At 50.5% G+C, this 27,227-nt stretch overlaps 8 protein-coding genes across 8 annotated transcripts; all 8 read left to right on the top strand.

Moving 5' to 3' along the window:
* Positions 1–1,615: 1,615 nt before the first annotated feature.
* Positions 1,616–3,065, top strand: ACHE_21185S (Gfo/Idh/MocA family protein; the record flags this gene model as incomplete). Its single annotated transcript, XM_043275240.1, has 5 exons — positions 1,616–1,639; positions 1,691–1,853; positions 1,907–2,605; positions 2,657–2,747; positions 2,801–3,065. 5 exons carry the CDS (start codon positions 1,616–1,618, stop codon positions 3,063–3,065), a joined length of 1,242 nt encoding a protein of 413 aa, XP_043134249.1.
* Positions 3,066–3,211: 146 nt separating this feature from the next.
* ACHE_21186S (ketopantoate reductase family protein) lies at positions 3,212–4,425 on the top strand (the record flags this gene model as incomplete). The annotated part of the gene is made up of 4 exons (XM_043275241.1): positions 3,212–3,407; positions 3,466–3,790; positions 3,855–4,167; positions 4,225–4,425. The coding sequence occupies 4 exons, from the start codon at positions 3,212–3,214 to the stop codon at positions 4,423–4,425; spliced, it is 1,035 nt and encodes a 344-aa protein (XP_043134250.1).
* A 3,103-nt stretch (positions 4,426–7,528) lies between these two features.
* On the top strand, positions 7,529–7,984 carry ACHE_21187S (uncharacterized protein; the record flags this gene model as incomplete). Its single annotated transcript, XM_043275242.1, has 1 exon — positions 7,529–7,984. One exon carries the CDS (start codon positions 7,529–7,531, stop codon positions 7,982–7,984), a length of 456 nt encoding a protein of 151 aa, XP_043134251.1.
* Positions 7,985–8,015: 31 nt separating this feature from the next.
* On the top strand, positions 8,016–9,272 carry ACHE_21188S (uncharacterized protein; the record flags this gene model as incomplete). The annotated part of the gene is made up of 1 exon (XM_043275243.1): positions 8,016–9,272. One exon carries the CDS (start codon positions 8,016–8,018, stop codon positions 9,270–9,272), a length of 1,257 nt encoding a protein of 418 aa, XP_043134252.1.
* A 5,005-nt stretch (positions 9,273–14,277) lies between these two features.
* On the top strand, positions 14,278–17,588 carry ACHE_21189S (putative C6 transcription factor (Mut3); the record flags this gene model as incomplete). The annotated part of the gene is made up of 5 exons (XM_043275245.1): positions 14,278–14,515; positions 14,581–15,373; positions 15,429–16,040; positions 16,093–16,477; positions 16,530–17,588. 5 exons carry the CDS (start codon positions 14,278–14,280, stop codon positions 17,586–17,588), a joined length of 3,087 nt encoding a protein of 1,028 aa, XP_043134253.1.
* A 464-nt stretch (positions 17,589–18,052) lies between these two features.
* On the top strand, positions 18,053–19,065 carry ACHE_21190S (oxidoreductase, 2OG-Fe(II) oxygenase family; the record flags this gene model as incomplete). Its single annotated transcript, XM_043275246.1, has 2 exons — positions 18,053–18,399; positions 18,468–19,065. The coding sequence occupies 2 exons, from the start codon at positions 18,053–18,055 to the stop codon at positions 19,063–19,065; spliced, it is 945 nt and encodes a 314-aa protein (XP_043134254.1).
* A 789-nt stretch (positions 19,066–19,854) lies between these two features.
* On the top strand, positions 19,855–22,086 carry pacC (putative C2H2 transcription factor PacC; the record flags this gene model as incomplete). The annotated part of the gene is made up of 3 exons (XM_043275247.1): positions 19,855–20,160; positions 20,210–20,498; positions 20,573–22,086. 3 exons carry the CDS (start codon positions 19,855–19,857, stop codon positions 22,084–22,086), a joined length of 2,109 nt encoding a protein of 702 aa, XP_043134255.1.
* An 860-nt stretch (positions 22,087–22,946) lies between these two features.
* On the top strand, positions 22,947–25,275 carry FKH2 (putative forkhead transcription factor Fkh1/2; the record flags this gene model as incomplete). Its single annotated transcript, XM_043275248.1, has 4 exons — positions 22,947–23,063; positions 23,119–24,162; positions 24,213–25,138; positions 25,203–25,275. 4 exons carry the CDS (start codon positions 22,947–22,949, stop codon positions 25,273–25,275), a joined length of 2,160 nt encoding a protein of 719 aa, XP_043134256.1.
* Positions 25,276–27,227: the final 1,952 nt, after the last annotated feature.

Consider the following 27,227-nt stretch of genomic DNA (forward strand, 5'->3'; position numbering starts at 1 on the left):
ACAATGTTCCCGAGAACGAGTCTTTAATGGAACCACTGGATAGGTTTCCAAGACCATGGTTTATAACCGGAGGAAGGGGACTCTTTCCGCAATAATTATAAACCAGCGCTGGGCCATCGGCATATGAAGAAGGACAAAAGCCTCTCCTGTGCAAATATAACCGTATTGGATGCCACTATCCACCATCTATGAGAAAATTTGTGCAATGACAGCAGCAACCAGATGCATCGCATGAAACTCGAATGTGCCGCCTTAAAGCTTTATCGATCACATATCTAGCAGACTGCATTTCATGCAGTCCCGCGTTCAATTTAGCTAATGTCAGCTTGTGGGGTGCCTTGAACTGCACCGCATATGCAGGTATTCGTGGCTCGCCGGCCACAATATGAACATAAAACTGGTCAGCACGACGTTTTCGTCGCCTTGTCGGATGAGCCTCTTGTGAATTATTTCCTGTCTTCGATCTCCTATTCCCGGCCGCCCGGCGTTGCGGTCGCGATGAAGGGCTGTGTACATGCACTACTTCTTCTAATGACGTCTCTACTGAGCCTTTTAAGTTTGCACAATCCTCGAAAGCCACTCTGCCTTAAATATGAAGTTTCCGACGAAGAGCTTCATCCTGCGTCATGGTGTCAATGATGTTGCCGCGCCACATACTCCAATCAGTTGTTCAATGGAAAGAAATGTTGCGAGGTATATATAGGTTCGTGGTTGAACTTGTCCCAGATCTTCTCTTGGATTTCAGAGAACTCCTTCTATGGGAGAATCCGTTTGGGAAACAGCTGTTTGCCGGGTTTGTCGTATCACTTTGTGTTGTTAACGTCTCGTTCGTTTCAACTTGGATCTAAGAAGCCATGGCATCCTTCTAACGGTCCAGAAGGAGAACTTGGTTCGAGTCGTCTCTGCTTCTTCCCGACGCCGCTCCGCTTCTTCCAGTTGGCGTCGCAGTTTGGCGATTTCATCTTTCATGATCGCCTAGTTTCAGAATCCAGAAAAATGTGGATATAAAAAGTGACCGCATTGACAAGAGTTGATGGACAGGCCCTTGATACCCCTCAGGTCGGAAGGTATCTTGTAGTCCTCCTTTCGAGGCTTCGGCTCTTCCTTTCTCCGAAAATTCTATTATATAAGCCAGATAGCCGCATCGCCCCACTTAGCGAGTCTGACTCCCACTGAGCCCATGTCAATTCTGGGGTCGGCTATTGAATTATAGCCAATCAAAAGCAAGCCGGGAATTCCCCTCATGGGTTACTCGTTTGGTCATCTCAAAGACCGACCATCGACTTTGAAGTACAATATGCAGTACACAGCATACAAAATAGATGCATTCATCGGCATTGAACAATTATGTAAAGGAAAGATGGTCTATTTTACTGCCAGAACATGGATATCTATAGATAGAACCTCATATATCTGCATGGAATCAATCATAGGAATCAGGTGACTATCGGCTATTGAACAGCGGGACAATTCTTCTTGTCATCATCAAATCGCGGGGAGCTACCGGGTACAAAATGTTTTCAATCGCAATGCGCCCTCCATCTTTTCTTCCCTCCCTCTATGCTATTCATTGCCTGGATTGACACTGGTGCTTGTTGTCAACTGCATCTTCAAAATGGCCCCTCCAAATGTTTTGATGGTATGTCCTCTTCTGTATCAAACTTGAATATTAAAATTTACATAGTGACAGGTTGGAACTGGCGAATACACTACTGGTTTCGTCGGTGGTGCTGCCTCAGGTTCAGACAAGAAGGTGGGAGTCGTGGGGTTGTCCCTTTTCGATCTCCGGCGGAGAGGCAAGGTTGGGAAACTGAGCATGGTTGGCGTTTCTGGCGCCAAATTCCCAGGCATTCGTGAGTCACAAAACAATCATGGACAGAAGGGGGCATACACTGACACTGTGCAGGCCAGCATCTCCAAAAGAACATCTCAGAGACCTACAACGGCCTCGACGTGTCCTTCGACTCATTCCCAGCCGACGACAAGAAGGACCCCGATGCCTACAAAGCGGCCATTGATGCCCTCGAACCTGGCTCGGCCATTACAATCTTCACCCCCGACCCGTCTCACTTCCCCATCGCCATGTACGCCATCCAGCGCAAGATCCACGTTCTCATCACCAAGCCCGCCACTCAGCTCCTTTCGGACCATCTGACCCTGGTCGAAGAGGCCCGCAAGCACGGTGTTTTTGTGTTTGTCGAACACCACAAGCGGTTTGATCCTGCATACGCAGATGCGCGTCACAAGGCGCTTAACCTGGGCGACTTCAACTACTTCTATAGTTACATGAGCCAGCCCAAGAGTCAGCTGGAGACCTTCAAGGCGTGGGCTGGCAAGGACAGTGATATCTCGTATTATCTGAACTCGCACCACATTGATATCTGTGAGAGCATGGTGCCGGAGTATACTCCTGTCCGGGTTACTGCGTCTGCTTCGACTGGAGCTGCGGTTGGATTGGGATGTGCTCCGGAGACGGAGGATACTATCACTCTGCTTGTGGACTGGAGGAAGAAGAATGACTCTTCGAAGATTGCTACTGCTGTGTATACCGCCAGCTGGACGGCACCGCACAATGCCGGTGTGCACTCGAATCAGTACTTCCACTGTAAGTTTCGCGTCTCATCTCGTCATTAACTCCGCTGACTGACAATGCCAGACATGGGCTCCAAGGGCGAAGTCCGCATCAACCAGGCCAAGCGAGGCTACGACGTCACTGGTGACGACCAAGGACTTATCTGGGTGAACCCGTAAGCTACCCTCACTCCCACCCCAATTCAAGTTAACATGCTCACAATCTCAGCTTCTACATGCGCTACGCCCCTGACGAAGCAGGCAACTTCGCCGGCCAAACAGGCTACGGATATATCAGCTTCGAGAAGTTCATCGACGCAGTCACTGCTGTCAACGAGGGCCGGGTAACCCTCGACGAGCTTGATGCGAGGCCTCTGCCCACGTTGAAGAATACGATCGCGACGACTGCCATTCTGCACGCAGGTCGGGTCTCGCTGGACGAGAAGCGGCCGGTTGAGATTGTCAGTGAGGGTGGGAAGTGGGCTTTGAAATAGACTATGACTTATATAGACAAATACTCCCCACGGCCTAAGCCACGCCCTATCAATGATTAGAAGTGGGGAAGCCCCTGATATCTCCATCGAACTCACTCTTTTCAACACCCTCTCTATCAACATTACTTATACACCCTGCGACACAAATGAGCCAATCCAAGCTCAAAATCCTCCTAATCGGTAGCGGCGGCATAGGCACTATAACGGCCTACGCGCTCGAAACCGGCGGTCTCGCCGAAGTAACCGCTATCCTGCGCTCCAACTTTGCTGTCGTCGAGAAAAATGGCTTCACTATCGACTCTGTGGACCATGGCTATGTTCAAGGCTGGAGACCGTCACATAGTACACACACCCACACCTTCATATCCCCATCTGTGAATTCCACTAACAGGAATGGCAGTCCGCAACACAATTCCAACTGCCCAAGAAAAAAAATTCGACTACATAATCCTAACAACTAAAAGCATCCCCGACATCCCTCCACCTCTCCCCGATCTAATCGCACCCGCGATTTTGCCCTCACACACGGCAATAATTCTCATCCAAAATGGTGTTAACGTCGAACACCCCTTCCAGGAGCAGTTTCCCACGAACCCCATTATCTCGGGTGTTTCATTCACCAGCGCCACAGAAGTTGAACTTGGGCTCATCAGACACGATGATCATGATCGTGTGCGATTAGGCCCTTTTCCTTACCCCCGCAATCAAGATAGCGGTGGTGGTGAGTTATCCGTAAAAGCAACAACAGCAACCCGAACCTTCATAACCGCGTACAACCCCCAACGCCAGCACCAACACCAACAACTCCACCATCGACGTCCAATTCGACACCGACGTCCCCGCAACCCGCTGGCGGAAACTCATCTACAATGCCTCTTTCAACCCCGTCTCCGCGATACTGCGGATGGATGTCACCCGGATGCGAGTATACGAGCATGTCATTGATGAGTTGGTGAAGCCGGCTATGAGGGAGGTTATTGCCGTTGCGAGGGCTTTGGATGTAAAGTTGGATGGAGATGAGGAAGGGGTTATTGAGCAAGCGGTTAGGTGTGATCCGCCAGAGGCCTTTTTTAGGCCGAGTATGTGTCAGGATGTTGAGAAGGTATGTTAACTTTTTTTTTTTTTTTCGCTTGGTTTTGTTGGTGGTTAACGAGGGTAGGGAAATTATATGGAAATCGAAAACATAGTCGGAGAGCCGCTACGGGAAGGGGGGAGATTGGGTGTTTCCACGCCGACGTTGAAGACGATTTATGCTATTTTGAAAGGGTTGCAGGTGAAGGTCAAAGAGGAAGGGGGGCTTGTAGAGCCAAGGTTTGATGAGAGGAGTCGGTATGCTGGGAAGTCTGAATCTATGGCATAGTGATTCATTCTGGATATCCGCTTGATTAACGGCTTGATTAATGTACGAGCCCTCAAATCAAGACTAACATAATCCATAACACAATCCTTTCGCCATGCTTGAACCGAGACAGTAAACGGAAAGTTGAACGACGCAAACACCGTGGTATCATACCAAGAACAGTTAAATAGAATACATCCCAATTCAATGCAAATGCAATCCAATCACCGACGAGAACTAATTTTGACAATCCCATCTTGTCCCTTATTGAACCTGACCCGGCAATCGGGACAAAACCATTTTGCCGTCCGACTAGGGACTTCTGAGAGACCGACACAGTTGAGGTGGAACCACTCCTTATCACACTGCCGGATAAGTTAGCTTTGTCTTTGGTGGTCCACAGGCGATAGAACGCGGCTACTTACATCAGGATTCTCACAACAAATCATTGTCCCATAACTCACATCCCCACACATACAGTACCGTGGCTCATTAGCATCAATCTCCTCCAACACTCCATCCTCATCGATACGGACGTTATCCCGCTGCTCTGGCTCGCGCGTCCCAGCTCGCTTTTTGCTCATCTTCGCCTTGCGACGGCCGTAGCTAACTGCTGCTCCACCATCTTGTCCTGAAGACACAGGTCCCGGAGCGGGACGTTTTCGACGGCGGGTAGGACCGGTTTCAGGGACTGGGACGGGGGTTCTTCGGGCTGGGGTGGCGCTTTTGCGGCGGAGATCGCGGCCTCCGGGGGCGTTGAGAGTGGCTGCTTGTTCTGCTAGGGAGATGGAGCGACCTCGCGAGGGTGGTCGATTTGGTGCAGCGAAGTGGTCATTCGTAGCATGGGTGGGAGCGGGAGCGGCTGCTGCTGGTTCTGTCTTTGGTTCAGCTGACGGCGGAGATGGTTTTTTTATGTCGACCATTGGCGCTGCACTTTCAGCGACAGGGGCATTGGCAGCTGCCGTGATAGAAGTGCTAGTGTTCACTGATGCGCTAGATAGACTGGCACGAGGTTCCACTGGGATGTCATCATCGCTGGCTTTGCGGCGTTTAGCCGAACGAGAAGCACGAGTTTCGTCGCTTGGCTGGGTCGCTGCATCAGCTGGTAGGGCCTCTTCTAACTTTCTCTTTGATGCCCGTGTAGGCAGCTTTTCCGACGCGTCTTCTTCGTTTCCGATGGTAATGCTGACGGGTATGGGCATGTCCTGTGTTTCAGCGGTGGCCGCAGCGGCAGCGGCAGCAGCCTGCTCCCTCGCGAGATTCTCCCGTTTCAGCTTTTTTGCTTCGTTCAATTTCATACCACGGTTACTCAGTTTTGTTTCCGCCATGGAAAGATTATCCTTAGTGGCGTCGCTTTTCTTCATCAACTTGCCAGGAATGTAGGTGTTTGCGATATCATCACAATCGACAAATTCAGTACCGTCAGCGTCTGCCTGCGCCTTGGCTGCTCTGTAGGCTTCCCAGCCGCGCCCACGTAGAGCAAGTTCGCGGTGGATCATGACCTCACTGGGCTGCCATACTGCATTCTTCTTCATCTTCTTGCGCAGTTTCGTCATCTCCCATTCCGTCAGACGCAGCCATGGCATATCCTCGCTACCAGGCTTTGCATCCTCCGGCGGAGGTCGGAGCATCGCCAATGCATTGCTGGTAGACACGGTTGCACCTGAGATAGAGGGTCGCGATCGCCTGCTCTGCGTCTTCTCCTTTTTGGCTGAGACTGCTGGCACTTGTGATTCGGCTGAAGGCCGCGGCTTGGGCTCTGGCTCGTCGTCCGAATGTTCTGTGCTAGCAATAGGCGAGTCCGGATTGAAGGCTAGATGCTCGGCAGAGAGCACAGACCGTCGACTCCGTGACTTTTGTCCTGTAGCCGCATTATCGCCGTCCAAGCGCAGCGTGATGCGCGTCCGCCCCGGTGCATCTGCCCCTTTCTTCCTGCTAGGTTGAGCGCGTTTCCCAGCAGCCTGGACAGGATCGGGAGTAGGTTCGCGCGACGGGGGCTTGGGAAGCGCCTCCAGTTTCTTCCGGATACAGTCTAAACGATTGAAGTGATGGTCGATGACATCGTAAAGGCGACAGGCCTCCGCGTAGGCGGACTCGCGGGCGTTGATGGCGCGGTCGAGTTGGAAGGAGATGTCTTTGCGGAGCTTCTGGGGGTGCGGGCGCGTATTGGGGGCGATCTGAGGTAGTTGACCGTAATCTTTCGTCAGTTCGTGCACGCTTTGCGCGGCTTCGAGGTAGCGGTCGTCCAAGCCACCGATGAGGGTGAGCGAACGGATGAGGTCTGCCGGGAGGTATTCGGTGTAGTCGATGTAATCAGTCACGGTCGCCTGGGCGTCAGGATCGAAGGGCCCGTCGAGAATAACGCCACCGGATTCATCATCATCGTATCCATCTAGCATGGCCATTTTGTTCAGGGAGTAGTTAAAGGTGCGACTTGAGATGCGGAGGCGGAGGTGGAGATAGGATCAGCTCAGGAGTATCGAGGAGCTCCCATAGACGTTGTCCAAGGATAGTAAGCGAATTTTGTATGCTGGAAAAGAGAGATACGCTGTTAAAGTGATATAACTGGTGGGAGTCGACGTCTTAGCGAAGGAATGGGGATGACAGGGGAGAATCTGTTGCGATGCGATGCGATGCGATGCGATTGTCGGTCTCGGTGTGGCGGCACAATGTTGTTCCGACTTGTATAGCTTCATTTCTCAGAGCAATACACTGAGTTACGCAACGACAAAAGCAACTCGCGAGAGAAGGGAAGCAGAGCATTAAACTGACAGCTCATATAGATTTATTGATTATACTGATGCCGTTGACTAAGTATCCAGGTGAAGTGGGAATTGATTATGTTAAGCGACTCAATGGCGCAATGAATGAAGTAGCTGGCAACAGTGAATATAACAATACGGTAATAATGCACTCAGAGTGAATATAACTGATGATATATCCTATAGAGATGCGGCCAACAATGAATGCTTGTTTATCGCTCCTTGTTTGCTCTGCAGGACGCCTTTTCCCTGCTCCTTCATCTCAAGTCTCTGTTCTTCATCTCATCCTCATCTTTTCTTGCTATCATTTTCATGGTTTCATCTCGTGGAATTATTAGATAACTCAGTACTAATACTGATACATGAAAATGGGCAGGGCAGAACGTCTCAAGTTGCTTTTCGGGGATGATGACGGATCTTTATTGCTGACAAACACCCGGTTGAAAGTGCCTATGCCTGTGCCCACTGTGTCTGTTTTCGAGGTTCCAGAGACCAAGCCCGACAATATAGCAGCAAAGGAGCAGAAGATCAAGGAGGAACCCTCTCAAGTGGAGAAAGACGAAGCCCCCAAGACCATCGCCCACTCAGAAGACCAAAACCAGGAAGCACCAAAAGATGAATCTGAGGACCAGTCTGTCGCCATTGCTGAGAATCCTCTAGCGCCCCAGGAAACAGAAGTATGCGTGTCTGGTAGCTTTTGTCCTCTCATCGCTGTGTCCAGATTCCCATACCGGTTTATCCACGGGGACCTTTCTCAAGCCGTTGCAAGTGCATTCTTCGATGGAGGTAAATTCTGGAAACGCCGATGGAACATGTAAGTCTACACATGCCAGTCGCTGTTAGCTACCAATGTTAACGGTTGGCAGATACTACATCTACGTTCCGCTGCACATCAGTCCCCGGCCACTCCTCCTCGTTCCTGTCAGCCAGGTCGAAAAACTACTGAAAGATATTAATCGGAAATACGAAACCAACTGTTCCCTTCCATTGAGCGACGGTTTTGTCCTGAACTTCCAGGAAGACGGCACCCCCCAGCCCATATTCCTTGGTCAGAGTACCAGCCGGGAGATGAAGGATTACCTCGAGTCGCGCATTAAAACTGTGCCGAACAGCAAGTTTGAAAATGAGGCAATACCGGAATACCAGGCTTATGAAGAAAAGATCGAAGCAGCAGTTAGGTTGATCAAAAACAAGAAAGGTGCTTCAAAGGCGAAGAAACAGCTCGTCCGTATCAAGACGGAGCACAAATGGATCCGGTGTCTGGAACGAACGCAAACCTATTTCGGCCTGCGGTGTGATCCGTCCAACACTAACCAGGACCCTGAACCCTCCAACCAGCAAGAGTCGAGAAAACAGCCAAACGAGGAGGTAGCGGAAGGAGAAAAACCGGCGTGGAAATCAGTTCAGCTGGCCCCAAGTTTCGACGTGCCCGCTCCGTATGTATTCTTGAACGAGCCGGTGTTTATCAGCGTCGACGTTGAATGCAACGAGCGATGCCATTCTCAAATCACCGAGATCGGTCTTTCGATACTCGACACGCGGGACCTAGCCGGCACTGCTCCAGGCCAGAAAGCGGCAAACTGGACCTCCCGAATCAAATCCCGTCATCTACGCGTAGTAGAATACGGCCACATTGTCAACCACGAATTTGTTCCCGGATGCCCCGACAGATTTGAATTTGGAAAAAGCGAATGGGTCAAGCTGGGGAACATGGCGTCAGTTGTGGACAACTGTTTCCGATCTTACCTCCCTGAGACCGCAGACGGCGAAGACACCCAAACTGAACGACGCAACGTGGTCTTGGTGGGACACAACCCCTCCGCAGACGTTAACTACTTTCTTGACCTGGGTGTGCCCATATTCAGAGAATCCGAGGAGATGGGCGTGTTCCTGGATACGGTCGATACAGCTGAAGTGTTCCGCGTGTCTAGGCAGGAGATGAATGTGCGGTCTTTGGGTAGTATTCTTGGAACGCTTGGAATTACGGGATGGTATTTGCATAATGCAGGGAATGATGCACGCTATACTATGGAGGCCTTGGTTCGAATGCTGTTCCATGAGAGCCATTTCTACCCTCATGACGTTGCAGCGGGATGCGTTTCATGACTTTTTTTTTTTACTTTTTTTTTTCTCTTCGTGATTGTTCATCACTTCTGATTCAGACTTCTGCTAATGGATATCTAAACGAAATAAGAAGAAAAGAAAAGAAAAGAAAAATGTAACGTGGGTAAAATAAGTGTCCTTACATGAAACCCGTAAAAGTAATTTGAATTAGGTGCTCTGTCCATTTGTAAGATATGGGGTACACCCAGATAGCGATTCAAGACTTTTCCTAAGCATGGTTGGAAAAAGGATACGATATATTTTATGTAGAACTGGCGAATGTCAGGGCAAAGCCGTTTATCCCTCGTCATTCAGGCGAGTTGCTATAGAAATGGTTCGATATTAGCGAAGACGACAGTCTTTTGTGGTTGTTTTGTTTGACTATAGTAATTCATCTATAGATTGTGGTTCAGTGCTGCCTCAATCGTGGATCGCATAAGCGACTTTGTGTAGTTATCGCGTAAATCGCCATACTTGACCTCAAGTTGTTGCGCCAATTCAATGAGTGACCGGTGTATGATATGGACAGTTGCAACGTCCTTGGGAAGTTGATAAGAGAATATTCCCACTCTAGTCTAAGATGAAGGCTCATCTTCTGTCATAACCATGAGTACTAATGCTCAGGAATCACCTGGTTTGACCATTGGACCGGACGCAAAATACATTCGGAAATCTCGCATCCAAATGGAAAATGATTCAGAAGATCAATGAATGAGCGTGAGACTCCATTCACAGAATATGAAGTCCTGAAGTGAATCACACGAGACCTCTATATGCAGCAATGTCGATGGCTGTCAAGAGGCTGTTCTCAAGATTCGGATGCAGTACGCTAACTTTTCCAAGCTTGATGTCTGCATATGCAACTGATTAAGAATACCGTACGTCGGATCAGCATCCGCATCTACTCAAGAGTGAAACAACCAGAGCCAGATATTGCCGCGCTTACGCTAAATGAAGTCAATGGTCTTGGACTCTTGACAGAAGCAAAGTGTTCATCAACTCCAAGGTTATTTGTCTGGAAGTATGAAACACAGGGAAGTGAAGACTGGGTGCGGAGGTGCATGGATTATGTTTTGATGGAGAGAATGCCTGGGGCTATGCCACCAGCGTACTGGGAAAAGGATATATCTATTGAAGAATGAGCTCAACTGCTAGAAGCACTTAAAAACGCGTTCATGAGTTGCTGAGTGAAATTGCACTCTTGCACTGGCAGTTAGCTGACTGCTGGCATGATCAGAGATATATAAGGAATTTGGCGCGCTCAAACCAGCTCATTGATGGACGTCTGGATTTAGAAGCCCAATAACCACTCTAGACACAGTCACTTTTATGCTCTCCATCTACACAAGTGTAGGACCCCTGTAGAGGATGGTAACGTAAGTCACATGCGAGTGGCCACCCCACCAATTTTTACTCCACCTTTTACAACTCCCTATCTTCAACCACCCACCATGCCACCAATACGATCTGAATCGCTTCGAAAATCGGCTGAACAAGAAGGCAGGGTCGAACTTGCTATACAAGCCCTTAAAAAACGCGAAATTCGTACTATCACGGAAGCAGCGCGTCAATTCGATGTACCCCGTACCACGCTCCGCAACCGCGTCAGTGGCCGTGGTTATCGCACAGCTACACGCGCTAACAGCCATAAATTGACCCAGAACGAAGAGGATTCGCTTAAGCAGTGGATATTGAGCCTTGATGCACGCGGTGCAGCACCCCGGCATGATATGGTGCGTGAAATGGCCAATATTCTCCTCTCTAAGCGCGGAGATACCCAACCACAGTTGGTCGGCGTCAATTGGGTCTACCACTTTGTGAAACGCTCCCCTGAGCTTTCAACCCGATTTTCAAGGCGATACGACTATCAGCGAGCATTGAATGAAGACCCAAAGGCTATACAACAATGGTTTGACACATTATGGGAGGTAAAAACGGAATATGGAATCTCGGATGATGATATCTACAATTTTGACGAGACTGGATTCGCAATGGGACTTACCAGCACCTCTCGGGTGGTCACAAGAGCTGAATATTATGGAAAACGCAAGCTTCTACAACCTGGCAATCGAGAATGGGTAACAGCCATTGAATGTATTAGCCGTAACGACGCTCTTCCACCAGTTATCATCTTCAAAGGGAAAGTCTTCATTCAAGGCTGGTTCTCTACGGCTCCGCCAGAGTGGCGATTCCATATGAGCCCAAATGGGTGGACTACCGATCAAATTAGCCTCGATTGGCTGCAAAACCACTTCGTTCCGCATATACAAAAGCGCCAAGGTGGTGCCTGGAAGCTCTTGGTTATGGATGGGCATGGAAGCCATTTAACAGCTCAATTTGATGCTATCTGCAAAGAAAACAAGATTATCCCGTTGTGTATGCCTTCGCATTCATCTCATCTTCTACAGCCTCTCGATATTGGCTGTTTTTCCACAATCAAGAAGGCATATGGGCAGTATATCCAATCAAAGCTTCGATCTGGTATACACTCAATTGATAAGCATGATTTCTTACATGCTTATATCCAGGCACGTCTTACAGCCTATAAAACCGATACAATATCGAACAGCTGGGTTGCTGCAGGGATTATTCCATATAATCCAGAGCAGGTGCTCAAAAATATCACCATACAGCTTCGAACACCAACCCCCCTCTAGCCGTGGCAGTGAGGGCTATGTGCCTCATACTCCACAGAGGCCCATTGATATTCATCGCCAAACATCTTCGATCAATACCCTACTACGGCAAAGATCAAAAACACCCCCAGAAGCACTTTTGGACCAAATACAGCAAATGAGCAAGGGCTTCGAGAAGATGGCTCATCGTACTGCTTTCCTTATCCATGAAAACCAGCGTTTACAGGCCGAAGTCGATCACCAGCATAAAAAACGAGCCCGATCTAGAAAGCAGATACCATACAATCAAGGCTTAAATGCTGGCCAGGTGCAGCAGCAAATATTCGAGGAATTAAATGCTCAAGAAGCCGATACTGCTGCCGAGGCATCGGCCTCGGCAAGCAATGAATCGGCCAATCAGCGGCCGCCACAGCGCTGTGGAATCTGCAAAAATATAGGACATAGAAGGAATCGATGCCCTGAGGTACAGGATACATAGAAAAATGAATTTTGATTGGTTGTGGTTGAATTATATATATATGTGTTTGGGGGGTCGGTGGGCCGTGGCCACTCGCATGTGGTGGCCACTCGCATGTGACTTACGTTAGTAGACCGCATCGCGATCACAAGTTGATCTTGACCTGAGCGGCGATAAGACCATGTCGATCACCAATGGCAGGCTGATCGATTAACCGGGTTGCAAACCAGTCCGTCCGAGATGCCTACTAGTCTACCAAGCTTTCGGGCGAGTTAATCGCACGATAAAGAAGCCCAGAGCATCGAATCTGCCCATTCCTAGGTCGATTCGGCCTCGGTGTATTCAATGTTAACCCCGAAGATCGCAAAGTCCGAGTCCCACATAGTGAGGTTCCATGAATTTTCTTCAGATTTTCCTCGGCAATGATAATCGGTGATAATCGGTCCTCGGTGGTTTTCATAGGTTTTCACTGGCCGAGGATACGAGGGGAAAATGCTTGGTATTTTCTGGATTCGATAATGACAGCAGGGCACTTTCCACGACCGCCGCACATCCAATGATTTTGCATTGGGCTCCACCGCTGTTCTCCTCTATCGGGCATAATATTCACAAGCGAAACTTGTTCGTTTCTTGTTGACAGCTGAAAATTAAACTATTTTCCATTCTGTGGCGTCTGGATTGACGATCTTGCGCGTGGATACTACTCTCAGGGACAGTTCCTATTCATCAAATTTAGAAGGAATGTCATCCTAGGCGAGAGGGCGTGCCCTGCCCTAACCGATTGTCTCATGGTGATGGTATGTAGACGTCTACTCCGTAGTTTAGGTGTCGCTCTGGAAGGTGTAGTATTCTGTACAGTAGACTGTCTCTTGAGAGTCAGATATGAAGTAGTCAAATACTGGGATTATATTTGAAATAACGATGTAAATAACTGGCAAGATGATGTCCACATTCATGAAAGAAGAGAAGTATTGGTTCATCACCTGACATTCCTAAAGGGGAAACCCAAACTTCGACGAGCCAGAATCTTCTTCGCTGGACTCGATTGTCAGTTGAACCTGGTCGAGTGCCTTTATTTAATACTTTTTCTTTTCTTCTACCTCGTATTATCAACGCGATATTACTTTTATTGTCTTGACTAATACAATTAGTCTTCTCTGCATCGCCAAGAGGGCGTTTGCAATACTCCTCTACCGTACGGCCGCCATCCATTCCTCCGGCACAGCATCTCCTCGCCTTTTGATTGCTCTCCCATTTCTGTCTGTCCCGTCGAATTCGAAATTCTACTGCTGACTGCATCTATTTCTTTTCATTCTTTTTTTTTATAGCAGTGGAATCGAGTAGTTACTTTCTTCATCTGACTCAACCTCGTCTTTTTTCCCTCCATCGCATCGGTCTCCGATTGGTGTCTTTGCGCCATATCCACCGTCTCCAAAGGACCCTTTTCTTTGGTAATCGCCGTCTCTCTCTTTTCTTTACCTTTTCTTCTTGTTCTTTTGTCTTGCCTCTGCTTCCTTCCATTGAATCGACCCCTGTCGCACAAAAGAATTACGAAAGAAAAACAGAAAGCGATCGTGCGGTTGACCATAGCGTCATCACTTATCGCTTTTCGCCCACATTCACTCATTTTCCCCCAAATCGGGGAATAAAAATCAAAGGCCGTGAGATCATTTCGCATTCCACCGCCGGTTGATCGCTTACTGGATCTATTATTATTATCGGTCTTCGTTTCTTCTGTTCCTTCCCCCCTGAATGTCTGCGACTCCCATGAGTCTGTAACCAGCTCGAGTCGCCTTGTGAATGTCAATTCGGACGGATCGCCTTTCGGCGCCTCTCCCTGCTGATTCCTTCTCCCCTCCTCCTTATCCGTGCATGAATCTTTCCCCATCACCAATTCCCCAACACCTCATGCAATATGGCTGCTCCGTCGAGTCCTCTTTACGGCGAAAACCACGCCGGCCTTGCCCATGAAGACGATGACCACTTTTACGATGATAAGGACCCGGCCTCCCACTCTCAGGGCACGCCCTTGAACGATCCGAAACATATGCAGAAGAGACGACGGGTGACCAGAGCCTGCGATGAATGCAGACGCAAAAAGATCAAGTGCGATGGGAAACAGCCGTGTACTCACTGCACTGTGTATAGTTATGGTAAGCTGGCCCAGTTTTGGCGTTGGGGTCCAAAACTCTTTCTAACGTAATTGCCTCGTTGTTAGAATGCACATACGACCAACCGTCAAATCGTCGGCGGAATCCTGCCCCACAGTACGTGGAAGCCCTCGAGAATCGTCTGCACAAGGCCGAAGCTCTCATTCGGGTTGTCCTTCCGGATATCAATCTTGACGACCCCCAATTCGACCTGCACGCGACAGAACAAATGCTAGCAACATTCAAAAAAGACAAGCAACAACCGCTGCAGCCACAGACACAGTCGCAATCCCAGCAGCCTGCCCCAATTGCGCCCCGATCACCTCCCGCACCGCAACCTGCGCAAGCCCCAGAAAACCCAGATGACTCAATGCTGGAGACCATGGTTGATAGTGCGGGCCTTCTGGATCTTGATGACCAGGGCCATTGGGATTACCATGGACACACTTCTGGCATAATCTTTCTACAGCGACTGCGAAAGCAACTCGGGGCGTCCGATATCCAACCACCTCCAATGCGATCGCGGCCGATGCCGCCCATGCTGGACAGTCCCAAGTCAGTGGGCGATTCACCGCAAGAATCTTCGGTACCTCCTACGCATGATCTCCCACCGCGGAATGTCGCGCGACGGCTGTGCCACAATGCCTTCGAAGATGGCTGCTCTCTGATGCGATTTGTCCACGAGCCCTCGTTTTATGCCATGTTAGATCGGATTTATGATACCCCTGCTGAACAGTACAGTAATGAAGAGCACTCTTTCCTTCCGCTTCTTTATATTGTCATGTCTGTCGGTTGTTTGTTTTCGGATGATGGGGCTGGTACCCTCGATGTGTCGGGCTACGAGAGTGCAATTGGTCAGGGGTATGTCTTTCAATTCCAGTTTATGCAGAACGATGCCATGCTAACTTGCAGCTAGCTTCCAATTCTTCAAAGCTGGAAGGCAGCTTCTGGAAATCACAGACTGCCGGGATCTGACGTCGTTACAAGCCATCTGTTTCATGGTGCTTTTCCTCCAGTCCTCCGCCAAACTGAGTACGTGCTACTCATACGTGGGTATAGCCCTTCGTTCCGCTCTTCGACTGGGCTTGCACCGCTCTGTCGCTACAGATTTCAACCCAATCGAACGAGAATTGCGGAAGAGGATATTCTGGGTTATCCGCAAAATGGACGTTTACGTGAGCACCCTTCTTGGGTTGCCGCAGATGTTGAGTGACGACGACATCGACCAAGAATACCCGATGGATGTCGATGGAGAATTCATCACTGCTGAAGGCGTCCAGCCCATGCCGCTTGACCGGACACCTTTGATGGCTGGTAGTAATGCCCATACTCGCCTTGCGAATATCATCATGAAGGTAGTCAAGTATATCTACCCAGTCAAGAATGCGCAATATCGTTCTGAGTCGGATCACCGTTATGTGGTGAGCCACGCCAAGATTCGGGAAATCGAGCGCGACCTCCAATCCTGGATGGAGGAGTTACCTCCGGCTCTTCGACCTGGCACCGAAGTCTCACCTCAACTCGAGCGGTAAGCTTGACTTTCACCCGTGTCTGTTTTCACGTAGCTGACAATAATATAGTATACGGCAATTGCTCCGTATCAGTTATGCGCATGTGCAAGTTGTCATGTATCGTCCCTTCTTGCACTACGTTTCCAGTGGGTCACAGGCGCAAGGCGTGGATAAACGGTCGTACGCATGCGCCGCAGCTTGTGTCAGCGTCTCTCGTAATATTGTTCATATTACTACAGGGATGCATAAGAGGGGACTCCTGAACGGTTCCTATTGGTTCACGATGTACACTACATACTTCGCCATTCTTTCCCTAATCTTCTTCGTTCTAGAAAACCCTGACTCGCCCACTGCCAAGGATGGCGTGCTGAAGGATGCCATGGAAGGTAAAAACACCTTGGCTGGGCTGGCCAAGAAAAGTCTGGCCGCGGACAGATGCTCGCAGAGTCTTAACGTACGTTGAAAAAACCCATTCGCAACTGTCCCTAGGCTGACCATCACTCCAGTGTCTATTCAAGAACCTACCCGAACTGCTCAAAAACCGACAGAGCTCGGTCACTCCTGTTAATCTCAAACGCCCCGCTCCGTCCAGCAAACCAATAAACCCCAGGCCTTCGATCCCGCCTGAGATGCGTGCACCGCAGAGAGCAAACACGACTCCGATTCAGATGATGGCCAGAGCTCAAAGAGCTGAAGCGCGACCAAGGAGTCTGGACGACGGCCATGCTCATAGAGGCCATAGCCGCACCAACAGCGACGTGCACAGTAAGACTGCGACCCCAAGATGGGTGCCTTCGACGCCGGATTCTGCAGCAACGGAGACTAGATCGTCGACCCCATCCAATACCAATTTCTCGACACCCTCTCCCATCCAACAAAACGCGGCAAGACGGGACGCGTCGCCGGCATTCACGTTCCCTCAGCAGTTTGCCAATTTTAATAATGTCCCCGACCTGATGCCCATTATGTTCCCATCAGATGATCCTTTTGCATATCCCACGCAACCAATGTCGACTCTGGAAGATGGCCACTTCTCGTTTGATCAACAATCTGGGATGCCGCCTACTACCACGATGGCGGGCAATCCTAACGCCATGGGCCTGTCGACCCCGACCTTGGATAACTTTGCCAATCTCTCTCTGTTCGCCAACGGCACTGGGACTCCTACGGCAATGAACCCGGCGATGGCGAACCGCTTTGCCAACAGCCAACAGCCTAACCAATCACGTCTCCAGTCTCCCATATCCCGCATGTCACCGTCTGGCGAAGTTGTCAACAGTCCCGATTTGGTCTCTATCCCCAACCAGAATTTCATGTGGCAAGGGTATAATTTCCAGCCCCAGAACTGGACAGGCGACCAGCAGACGCAGCCGGGACAGCAGCCAATGCCCGCACCCAACGGCTTGCCGAATATCCCCACTGGAGTCGACGAGAACAATCCGACGGGCATGGGCATTGATCTGGGAATCCCACTGGATGACATCTTTGGTAGCAACGAGGCGTACCGGCCGGCCGGTAACTTCAACAACGATGATTGGCTTCAGTGGATGAATGTGGGGAGTTAGCAGGATTCACTGTATTTTGAGACTCTTGGCGGGTTTTCGATTACTTTCATGTTAATAATTGGTTGACATATTTGGCTATGAAGATATGTAATGACGGTAAATAGAGAAAATAGCTAATGGAGTCGATGAATGATGTACTGTTATGCCGTACTCCGTATGAATGATGCTGGTTAATCTCTGCCGATGCCGGACCCACAGATGACATTGTGCTCCGTCCATCCCGTCGTCACTCAACTTGTCGACACTGTTGCGAGTCTATGGTCATTGAGATAATCTCAATGCCGACGGTGTAACCCAGATGGACGACTAACTAGTGAATCATTCAACTTTTTACCTTTTCTTTCTGGACGCCTTTCTGGAGTATCGCGAGCGGTGACCGCGTCGCAGACTCAATGCCCTGAGATCCCCCATATCTTCTCATTCTTGCATTTCCATTTCCTCGTCCATTACTATATATATATAATATGCCCTCCCTCCCAAACGCATCCACAGTCGTCTCGTGGATCTTCTACCTAATCCCAATCTACATCTTCGTGCTGGCGCCGCTCCTAAGCCAGATCTTTCCCCCAGACGACGAAGACACCTGGGGCGTCGACTACGCTGTCGCATACGACGCCGAGGGAAACGAGATTCCCGCATTGAATCTGGAAGATGATAGCTTCATCAGTCCCGAGGATGACGTACCGTTGAATTGTCCACAGAGGGAACCGGGCGAGGATCTCAAGGTCCATATATTATCCCGGGATCCGTTGGTAATTTATATCGAGAACTTTCTCACAGAGAAAGAGGCGGATCATTTAGTTGATGTCAGGTTCGTTGCACCCTTCCCTCCAACCCCCGCAGATATGCCTGCATTCCTAACATCCCTTACTACTGCAGCGTCGGCCGCTACACCCCCTCAATAATCTACGACGGCAACACCGAACGCATCGACCCGTCCGTCCGGCTCTCCGACCGCGCGCTGCTCGCCCGCGACGAAACGGTGCGCTGCGTCGAAGACCGCGCGCGCGCTTTTCAAGGCTGGCGCCCGCACCTGTATATCGAGCGCATGTGGGCGCAGCGGTACAATGCGTCGGGGCATTATCGGCATCATTTCGACTGGGCTGGGTCGGCCGCCAGAGGGGGGGACAGGGTTAGTACGTTTATGGTGTATTTGGCCGCGGATTGTGTGGGCGGGGGGACGAATTTTCCGAAGTTGGGGTGGCCGGGGTCGAGGGCGTGGTGTCGGTTTTTGGAGTGCGATGACAGCAGCGACAACGACAGTGAGAGCGAGAGCGGTGCTGGTGCTGCCGCTGGAAAGACAGAAGGGATCACGTTCAAACCGATCAAAGGAAACGCGATCTTCTGGGAGAATCTCCGGGCGGATGGACGAGGGATCCCGGAGACTTGGCACGGGGCGTTTCCAGTCAAGGAGGGGACCAAGGTTGGTCTGAATATTTGGAGTTGGTATCAACCGCTGCGGAGGCGCCGTGATTGATCCATGTGTGCATACAGAGTAGTTGGTATTACTGGATTAGGCAGCAGAATGACGGAGCGGAGAATGTCTTGGCCGACGGGGGAAATGCCCAGAATTGTTGCCGAGAGAGGAAGTCTTGGTGGGGTCGGTATTACCAAATTACGCCAAGACTCTACTACTCGTAAGTAATTATCGCTTGTACTTTGCTGAGAAGAGTTGAAATACTGAGTACAGAGTACTGTAGATAAGTTGTTTATATTTCTTTTTATGCATCTACTCAAATATCAGTAATACCACTACTATGTATATCATGATGAAATAATAATAAAAATGTATCTGACCGTGCGGTCATCCCTGAACAGTCAGCACAGCCAGTCTTGGCCCGGTCTTGTCCAAGTCTTGGGCCTTTTTCCGCCCGGCTGTGCGGCGGCGTTTCTGGGCATTTTTCTCGGCAGTCCCAAGTCCCCCTCGTCTATATCCCCCGGTATCTCCCCCAGGTTCTCCTTATCTTCCTTTCTAATTCTCTGGCCTATTTCTCTATCAATTTCTCTCCTTTGTTTCCTGTCGAATACTCGTGATTTACATGCCTAAACATACCTAGACTCATCCTCTCATCGAGTCTACCGTGTTGGACCCCTTATTTGTGCGCCCGTGTTTGGCCACGTCCACACGCTGTCGTGTTGTTTGCCCTTCCTTATAATCCCTTTATCTAGCCTCGTCTATTTCTTGTTGTTGCCCCCTCCCTTATCTCGTCTCTGTTGATTCCGCTGCTTCCAAGAAATCGACAAGAAAGCACTTCTGGTCTTGGCAATGTCGGACCACCAAGAAACCCACGCTGCTGCTGCCACCGCGCCCGCCGCTGTGCCGCAGGACCAGCATCATCACCAGCATCCTCAACAAATAGCAACAGCAACGTCTCCTGTGACTGCTGCTCAAACAGCATCGCTGCCCACGGCTCCAGTGACTACTTCGCCGTCGGCCTCGGTCGCGGCGACGGCCGCCGCGGCCACCGCCGCTGTGAATCAGAACCACGCCGCGGCTGCTCGTCCGGGCGAGGAACTCGCGTGTTTATGGCAGGGGTGCTCTGAGAAATGTCCCTCGCCTGAGACTCTTTATGTAGGTTTACCCTCCTTCTAATCGTAAACCAAGGTAGCTGACCAGTCAGGAACACGTTTGTGAGCGCCATGTCGGCCGCAAGAGTACCAACAACCTTAACTTGACTTGCCAATGGGGCAGCTGTCGCACTACGACTGTCAAGCGCGACCATATCACCTCACATATTCGAGTCCATGTTCCGCTCAAACCGCACAAGTGCGACTTCTGCGGCAAGGCTTTCAAGCGTCCCCAGGATTTGAAGAAGCATGTCAAGACCCATGCTGATGACTCGGTCTTGGTGCGCTCTCCTGAGCCTAGCGCCAGGAACCCTGATATGATGTTCCCTGGACACACTAAAGGTTTGTTTGCTTACCCTAATGTGCTTTGTTTGCATCCGTTGGACTGAGGCTGACTTGCGCCATCGTGGCTGCAGGATATGCTACCGGTGCTCATTACTTCGAGCCTGCATTGAACACCATCCCCGCCCAGGGCTATGCTCACGGGCCTCCGCAGTACTACCACTCGCACCCAGCACAACCCCCGAACCCATCGTACGGCAATGTTTACTACACCCTCAATCAGGGCCAGGACCCTGGACATGTCTCTTACGAGTCGAAGAAGCGCGGGTATGATGCGCTCAATGAATTCTTTGGTGACCTGAAGCGCCGCCAATTTGACACCAACTCGTACGCTGCGATCGGCCAGCGCCTTCTGAGCTTGCAAAACCTGCAGCTTCCCATCCTGAGCGGTGGACCTGTCCCTGAATACCAGCCCATGCCTGCCCCAGTGGCCGTAACTGCCGGCGGTGGCGGTGGTGGTCCTGGTTATGGCGGCCCGCAGCCGATTCAATACCAGCTGCCTCCTATGGCCAACGTGCGGACCAAGAACGATCTGCTTAACATCGATCAGTTCTTGGAGCAGATGCAAAACACCATCTACGAAAGCGAAGATCACGTCGCTGCCGCGGGTGTCGCGCAACCGGGTGCTCACTACGTCCAAGGTGGCATGAGCTACCGGGCTACCAACTCACCACCTAGCCAGCTGCCGTCAAGCCATGCCACGGCGGCGGCGACCACCGCTGCTCCAATGCTGAACACTACTGCAACAGCACACTCGCCTCCCACAGGCACTCCTGCTCTGACCCCACCATCAAGTGCGCAATCATACACATCGGGTCGTTCCCCTATCTCAGTCCATGACAGTAGCAGCTCGAGTATGTACCCGCGACTCCCATCAGCGACCGTGCCAGACAGCATTGGAGGTGGATACGTGACTGCATCGAGCGCTGCACCGCCATCAACGCTGAGCGGAGTATTTGACCACGATGACCGTCGTCGCTACACCGGAGGCACTCTGCAGCGGGCGCGACCGGATGACAGGATGTCGGTCTCGCTGGATTCCGAAAAGGGCGATTCCGATGGAGACCGCACCCCACCTGCCAAGCAGCCGTCTGCGGGTCCTACCTCTACGGGACAGGAAATCTCAGCTAGTCTGATTGACCCCGCCCTGCACTCGAGCGGCAGCCCTTCGTCATCGCCCTCATCGGCGGACGCAGACACAGACGCTACATTGCGGACAGCCCAGGCTGCTACAGAGGTGGCAGAACGGGCGGATTCGCAGTGGGTAAGCCTGGTGCGGGCGCTGGAAGGTCTACGGGGTTGGATTAACTACCGGATTGATCATCGAGAGTACGATGAAGAAGAGCAGGCTCAACGACAGGCAGAACAAGAGCAGGTGGAGCAAGAAATGCAGACTCCAGAACCACCAGTAGAGTACCAGCATACCCCAGACCAACCGGAAGCGCCATCAGAGGATGTCGCGATGGGTGGAATGGAGACGGGGACGGAGAAAGCGGTCAAGGCTGAAGGGCCGGGTGAGACAAGTGAAGATACGGTCATGTATCCGACTCTACGGGGGTTGGACGAGGATGGCGATTCCAAGATGTAGTTTTTTTTTTTTTTTAACTCTTTTGTTTATTATGGTTACGATTGTCTTTCTCTCTTTTTCTATATCACTTTCGTTGTATTCAGGTGTTGTTTACCGAATGGGATACTTTTTTGTGCGGGTCCGCGATGTAACTGGAGTTTTTTGGCTGCAGGAACGGATCGCCGGTTGCAGATGCATTGTTGTCTTATTGTGTGCATTCTATTACTAGTAGTGTTCTTATCACCGGCAGTAGTGGGAGTATGTACAGTTGTACTTGTGCTGTACTCCGAGTATACAAGTGGAAGCCAATACCGAATTCGGCATTCTCCATGACGCAAACAGCTGTCTGAGAACGAGACAGTGGAAGGAGAATAATAATATTGTTGAAAACAACTGTCTTGTCTTATTTTGATATTTTATATACATCCCTCTAGTCTCTTTCATTTCTGAAATCTTTCTGTTTACTCTGCTGACCTCATAAAAACCCGGTGGCGTCACTGTTTTCCTCCGCCTTCAATTTTCCAGCCTCTTTTCGGCCACTCGGATCGCGTCTAACCACCTTCCTACTGTTGACTATTATTATTTCTCTCCAGCAACAAACAACTTTTGGGTCGCTATATCAGTGGCAAATATCCTTTCCCTGGTTCGCTGTTGCTCTTTTTGCCTTCAAGTCGCCTTCTTGCGTGGTCTTGTTTTGGCCTGCTTGGGGCACTGAGGTTACGCTCGTGGTTATCGCACAACGTCAACACGCTCGTGCGAGATTACTTTCGTTGCTCGTGCTTGACCGTCAACTGATTTAACGCGATACGATAATTTATATCGAGAGAAGAATAAAGGACCAGAATCACGATAATTTAGAACAGGAAAAAGAAGCAAAGAAAATGCCGCTCTCCAACCGGCGTCGCGCGCGCCGCAAGGAAATCCAACTGCAGGAAACATCCGACGTCGAGGACGTCCCCGACTCGTCGCCCAGTCGCCCTGCCAGCAAGAAACGCAAGGTATCTTCACCTTAGTTCTGTATTGATTCTGGAGGGGGGTAATTAACATAAGCAGGTCGACCATTCACCACCTCGAGTCAAGCCCGAATCCCCCGAAGCCGACGACTCGGCCCCCGAAAACAATGAAAACGACACCGACCTCTCTGCCAACCAAGACCTCGTCGACCTCGTAATCTCCTACCTCAGTGGCCCCCGCGACGACGAAGTACGCGTGCTGCGCGACCACTCCAACACCAAGACCGAAAACAAGCAGAGCATCCGCGCGTACGCCAAGATCGCCGGCCGCAACTGGACCTACTATGTGAAGACGCTGCATGTGAACATCGGCCGCGAGCCCGATCGCGAGCAGAAACTGGATGAGCAGTCGAGTCCGGTTACGATTGCTGCGAGGGCGCTGCCAGAGGTTCATGTGGATTTGGGGCCGAGCAAGTTTGTGTCGAGGCTACATGCGGAGATTTTTTATGATGGGGAGGAGACGGCGAGTTGGCATATACGGGTGAATGGGCGGAATGGGGTGCGGTTGAATAACGTGGTGCTGAAGCGCGGGGTTGATGCTGTTTTGTCGTGTGGCGATATCATCGAGATCGCTAATACGCAGATGATGTTTGTGACGCCGGGTGACAAGGCGAATATTCATCCGAGTTTCGTGGAGCGTGCTCATCGGCTGGCTAACGGGGAGGAAGAGCCTGTTGCGTGGGATCCTAGTGCTCAGGCGTCGCAGACATCTGTTGCTAATACGGCCGCCGCCTCATTCAATGACCAGCTACCCCCTCCTACATCGAATGGCCAGCCATCGCTTGCGCCTGCGCCACACTTCCTTAAGCGTCAGGTCACTCCTCCGCCGCGCTCGCCTGATACCATGGGCGCACGTACGGCTAAACAGTCACCGTTGTATAACCGGGGCATGATGATGGAGAGCACCGAAGAGATCGACTACAGCAAGGACTCGGCCAAGGACCTGAAGCCACCTTACAGCTATGCGACGTTGATTGCGCAGGCTATCTTTTCCAGTGAGGAGGAGAAACTCACGCTGAACAGCATTTATAATTGGATCATGGACAAATATGCGTTCTACCGGCACTCGCAGAGTGGATGGCAGGTGCGTTTCGTCATCTTCCGTTGGTAAATATGCAAGTGCTGACTATATAGAACTCCATCCGGCACAATCTATCCCTAAACAAAGCATTCCAAAAAGTCCCCCGTCGAACCGACGAACCCGGTAAAGGAATGAAATGGCAGATCGCCCCAGAATACCGCGAAGAATACTGGAAGAAGCAGTTGCGCAAAGGAGGAACGCAATCATCCGCGCCGTCATCACCCGCCCACAAAGAACCCTTCTCCCGAGCCAACGGTCTAGGCGCGATGTTCTCAGCAGAGAAGAAATCCCCCCAAGTCTCGTCACCAGGCTTCAGCTCCTTCCCCGTCGCACCAGTCGAAGCATACACACCAGAGCGAGGTTCGAGAGGAGCCACCGGCGTGCCCGACCTCCGAATGCGCCACAGAAACGCCCGCGACTACGAAGAACCCTCCCCGTTACCAACCCGCTCCGCAAATCGCAACAAAACCGCCACCAGCGGACAAAACAGCCTAGGCCGCGCCTACGGCCTCTCCGACAACGTCGCCAACTCACCCCCCGTCCTCTCCTCCTCATACTACAACGAAGAGCCATCATCAATGATAACTCCCGCCCCGCAACGCCAACAGCCCCGCCTCCCACCACCATCCACAGCACAAATCCCGTCAAAATTCATGCCCATGAGCTCGCCGGCACAGTTCTGGAAGTTCGCGGATATAGGGAGTACGCCTGCACGACCGGTGCCGGATATGAGTCCGTTGAAGGGCGGGATTGAACCTGGTGATGGGCTCGGGAGTATCCCGAGTAGCAGTCCGCCGCCGCCTAATCTGGCGAGTCCGAGTAAACCAGGGACATCGAATGGATTGGGGCATGGACGCTCGTTGTCTGGGTTGAAGGATGAAGATGGAGAGCATGGCGAGGCGAATGGGGTGTCGAATCAGCCGGAGCTCCGCGAGGATGAGGAAGAGGAGGAGGATGAGGGGGGATTTGATCTTGCGAGGTGAGTTTTATCCACTTATCTTTTCACGTATATATCTTCGGATGGTTGCTAACGATATAAACAGAGGCTTCCAACCAATCGGCTCCTACCATCGACAACTAAGCAACGCGGCGCGCGCGAGCGCAGCTACATCTTGATGCTTTTCCTTGTTTTCTTTTTTTTTTTATTTCATCGCTTGTTTTGCTAGTTAGAGCTGGCTACCTCTGCATAAATGGTGTTGGTATTCGGTGTGACCACCGCGGTGGACTGATTGCGCATGCGCATGGACATGGAGTATATTTGTTTTGCTGGACTACATATATAGCTTGGTGTTTTGCTGTTGGAGGGACAGAAGGGTTTTTGTATGTATGTATTGGATGAAATGATGATAATCATGATTTCTTAATTTGGTTACTATAAAGGTGTATAGTGGAGGCCGATTGAAGCAGTTGAGCATATATCGTAACAAGTGTGCTGCAATCTTTTCATTTGCTGTGATGTTTCAGCAGTTAGATCCTCCTTCCTCAACTTGGTCACCACTGCCAAAGCGGACCATTCCTCGTTTTGAGCACCGTATTTGAAAAACCGCATCGGTATGCGGGACATATAATATTGAATCGTGGCAGTATCAAACCTGTATCCAGCATACTGATTACTTCATTTCATTGGAGGCCGAGCCGGGCATCTCGTCTTTGACCAAGATTCAATTGATCATACAGACCAAGTGCTGAGATTCTGGACGGTGTTTATCCGTCTAGATCGAAGCAGCTGTGAACTGACAGTCCATATCGCCGCGCAAGAATCCTCCAGTCGAAGAATAATGGCTTCGCATCGTAGTACCGGAGTACCAATAAGCGACAAGTGACGATCGATCAACGCTTATATTGCTTAGTGCTGATAGAGGGATTTTTGCTTGTAAGTCAGTTAGCCATTTCAGGCGTGTCTGTGAGAACTTTGCACGAGTACAGTGCCAGAAGAAGGTAAAACTTGGATACCAATTTCCGCTGAGAATTGTATTCTATAAGAAGATGAGGTTACTGTTGAGAGACTCGCTTGATGCATTCCTGGTACGGTTTAGGGTTTCAATGCCAGGCTCGTTTAGTCTGGGTTTGGGTTTGCCTTTGAGAACATATCTGCGCATGAAAGCATGAATTTGGTCAAATGCATGACTGGCAAGTTCAAAGGGTGCACCAGTGAAATCGCTTTAGATAGATCATTCTCAGCATGTCTGTGAGTTGAGTCTGCTGTTTCAAAAGATGATGTATGTCACGGTTTCACTCGCTTGAGACAGGTTTTGACTATTGCTGTAGTAAGGTCTATAACAGTGCCGGAATTTCCATTTCATGGTGTGGATTCTGGCGCTTCGATCCTCACAACCAGACGCTTCCAGGTAAATCATCATCGCAAATGAAAAGCAGATCACTCTCCACACTTTGTTCCTTCTATGTGGGATCTTGCTTTTCAGGCTGTGATTGTCTTGGAGGTTGTTGGACGGGAAGACCGTACGCCCACATTGGAAAACAGCTTGTATTGTCTGGATTTAGAACAGGCAATTCTGGGGGAGTAGGCAGTAGCATTTGGCCACATTGTATCCAATGTCTTTGAAATGAGACAGACACCCTCGGTGTCTGACCACCTGTGTCTTCAATGGCGCTGCTCGTGCCAACTGCTGGTCATTCCCGAACGTAAATGGTGAGGAGATTTTCCGAGTTGAACATCATATAATTCGCGGATGCTTTGTCTGTTGTCAGCTTCGGATGTACGGGATTGACCTTGCGATTTGGATGCCAGAAGGCCCTTGCTCTACGGACAGGTATTCTTGAAGCCAATATTGCTTATATGGCGGCTTACCAAACAAGTGTTATGCTTGAGACAAGCGGCTGTAGACAGGCGATTTGACACAATAGAGGACCTCTGGAACCGAATAACCTCCGTAGGTGGTGAACGCAAAGCCCAGTCCGGAGCCCTTGTTATGTGCACCTGTTCCTTCATGCTTTTTCGAGATCTAAAACATCATGAAACAGGATTTCTTCCTCTCGGTACGACGGTTATTGACCCGTATAAAACGTCGCGGAGGCGGCTATGGCTGGACCGACTGGACGGGTCGAAG

This window comes from Aspergillus chevalieri, chromosome 2 (genome assembly GCF_016861735.1).
Source record: "Aspergillus chevalieri M1 DNA, chromosome 2, nearly complete sequence".
Classification (NCBI taxonomy): domain Eukaryota; kingdom Fungi; phylum Ascomycota; class Eurotiomycetes; order Eurotiales; family Aspergillaceae; genus Aspergillus; species Aspergillus chevalieri.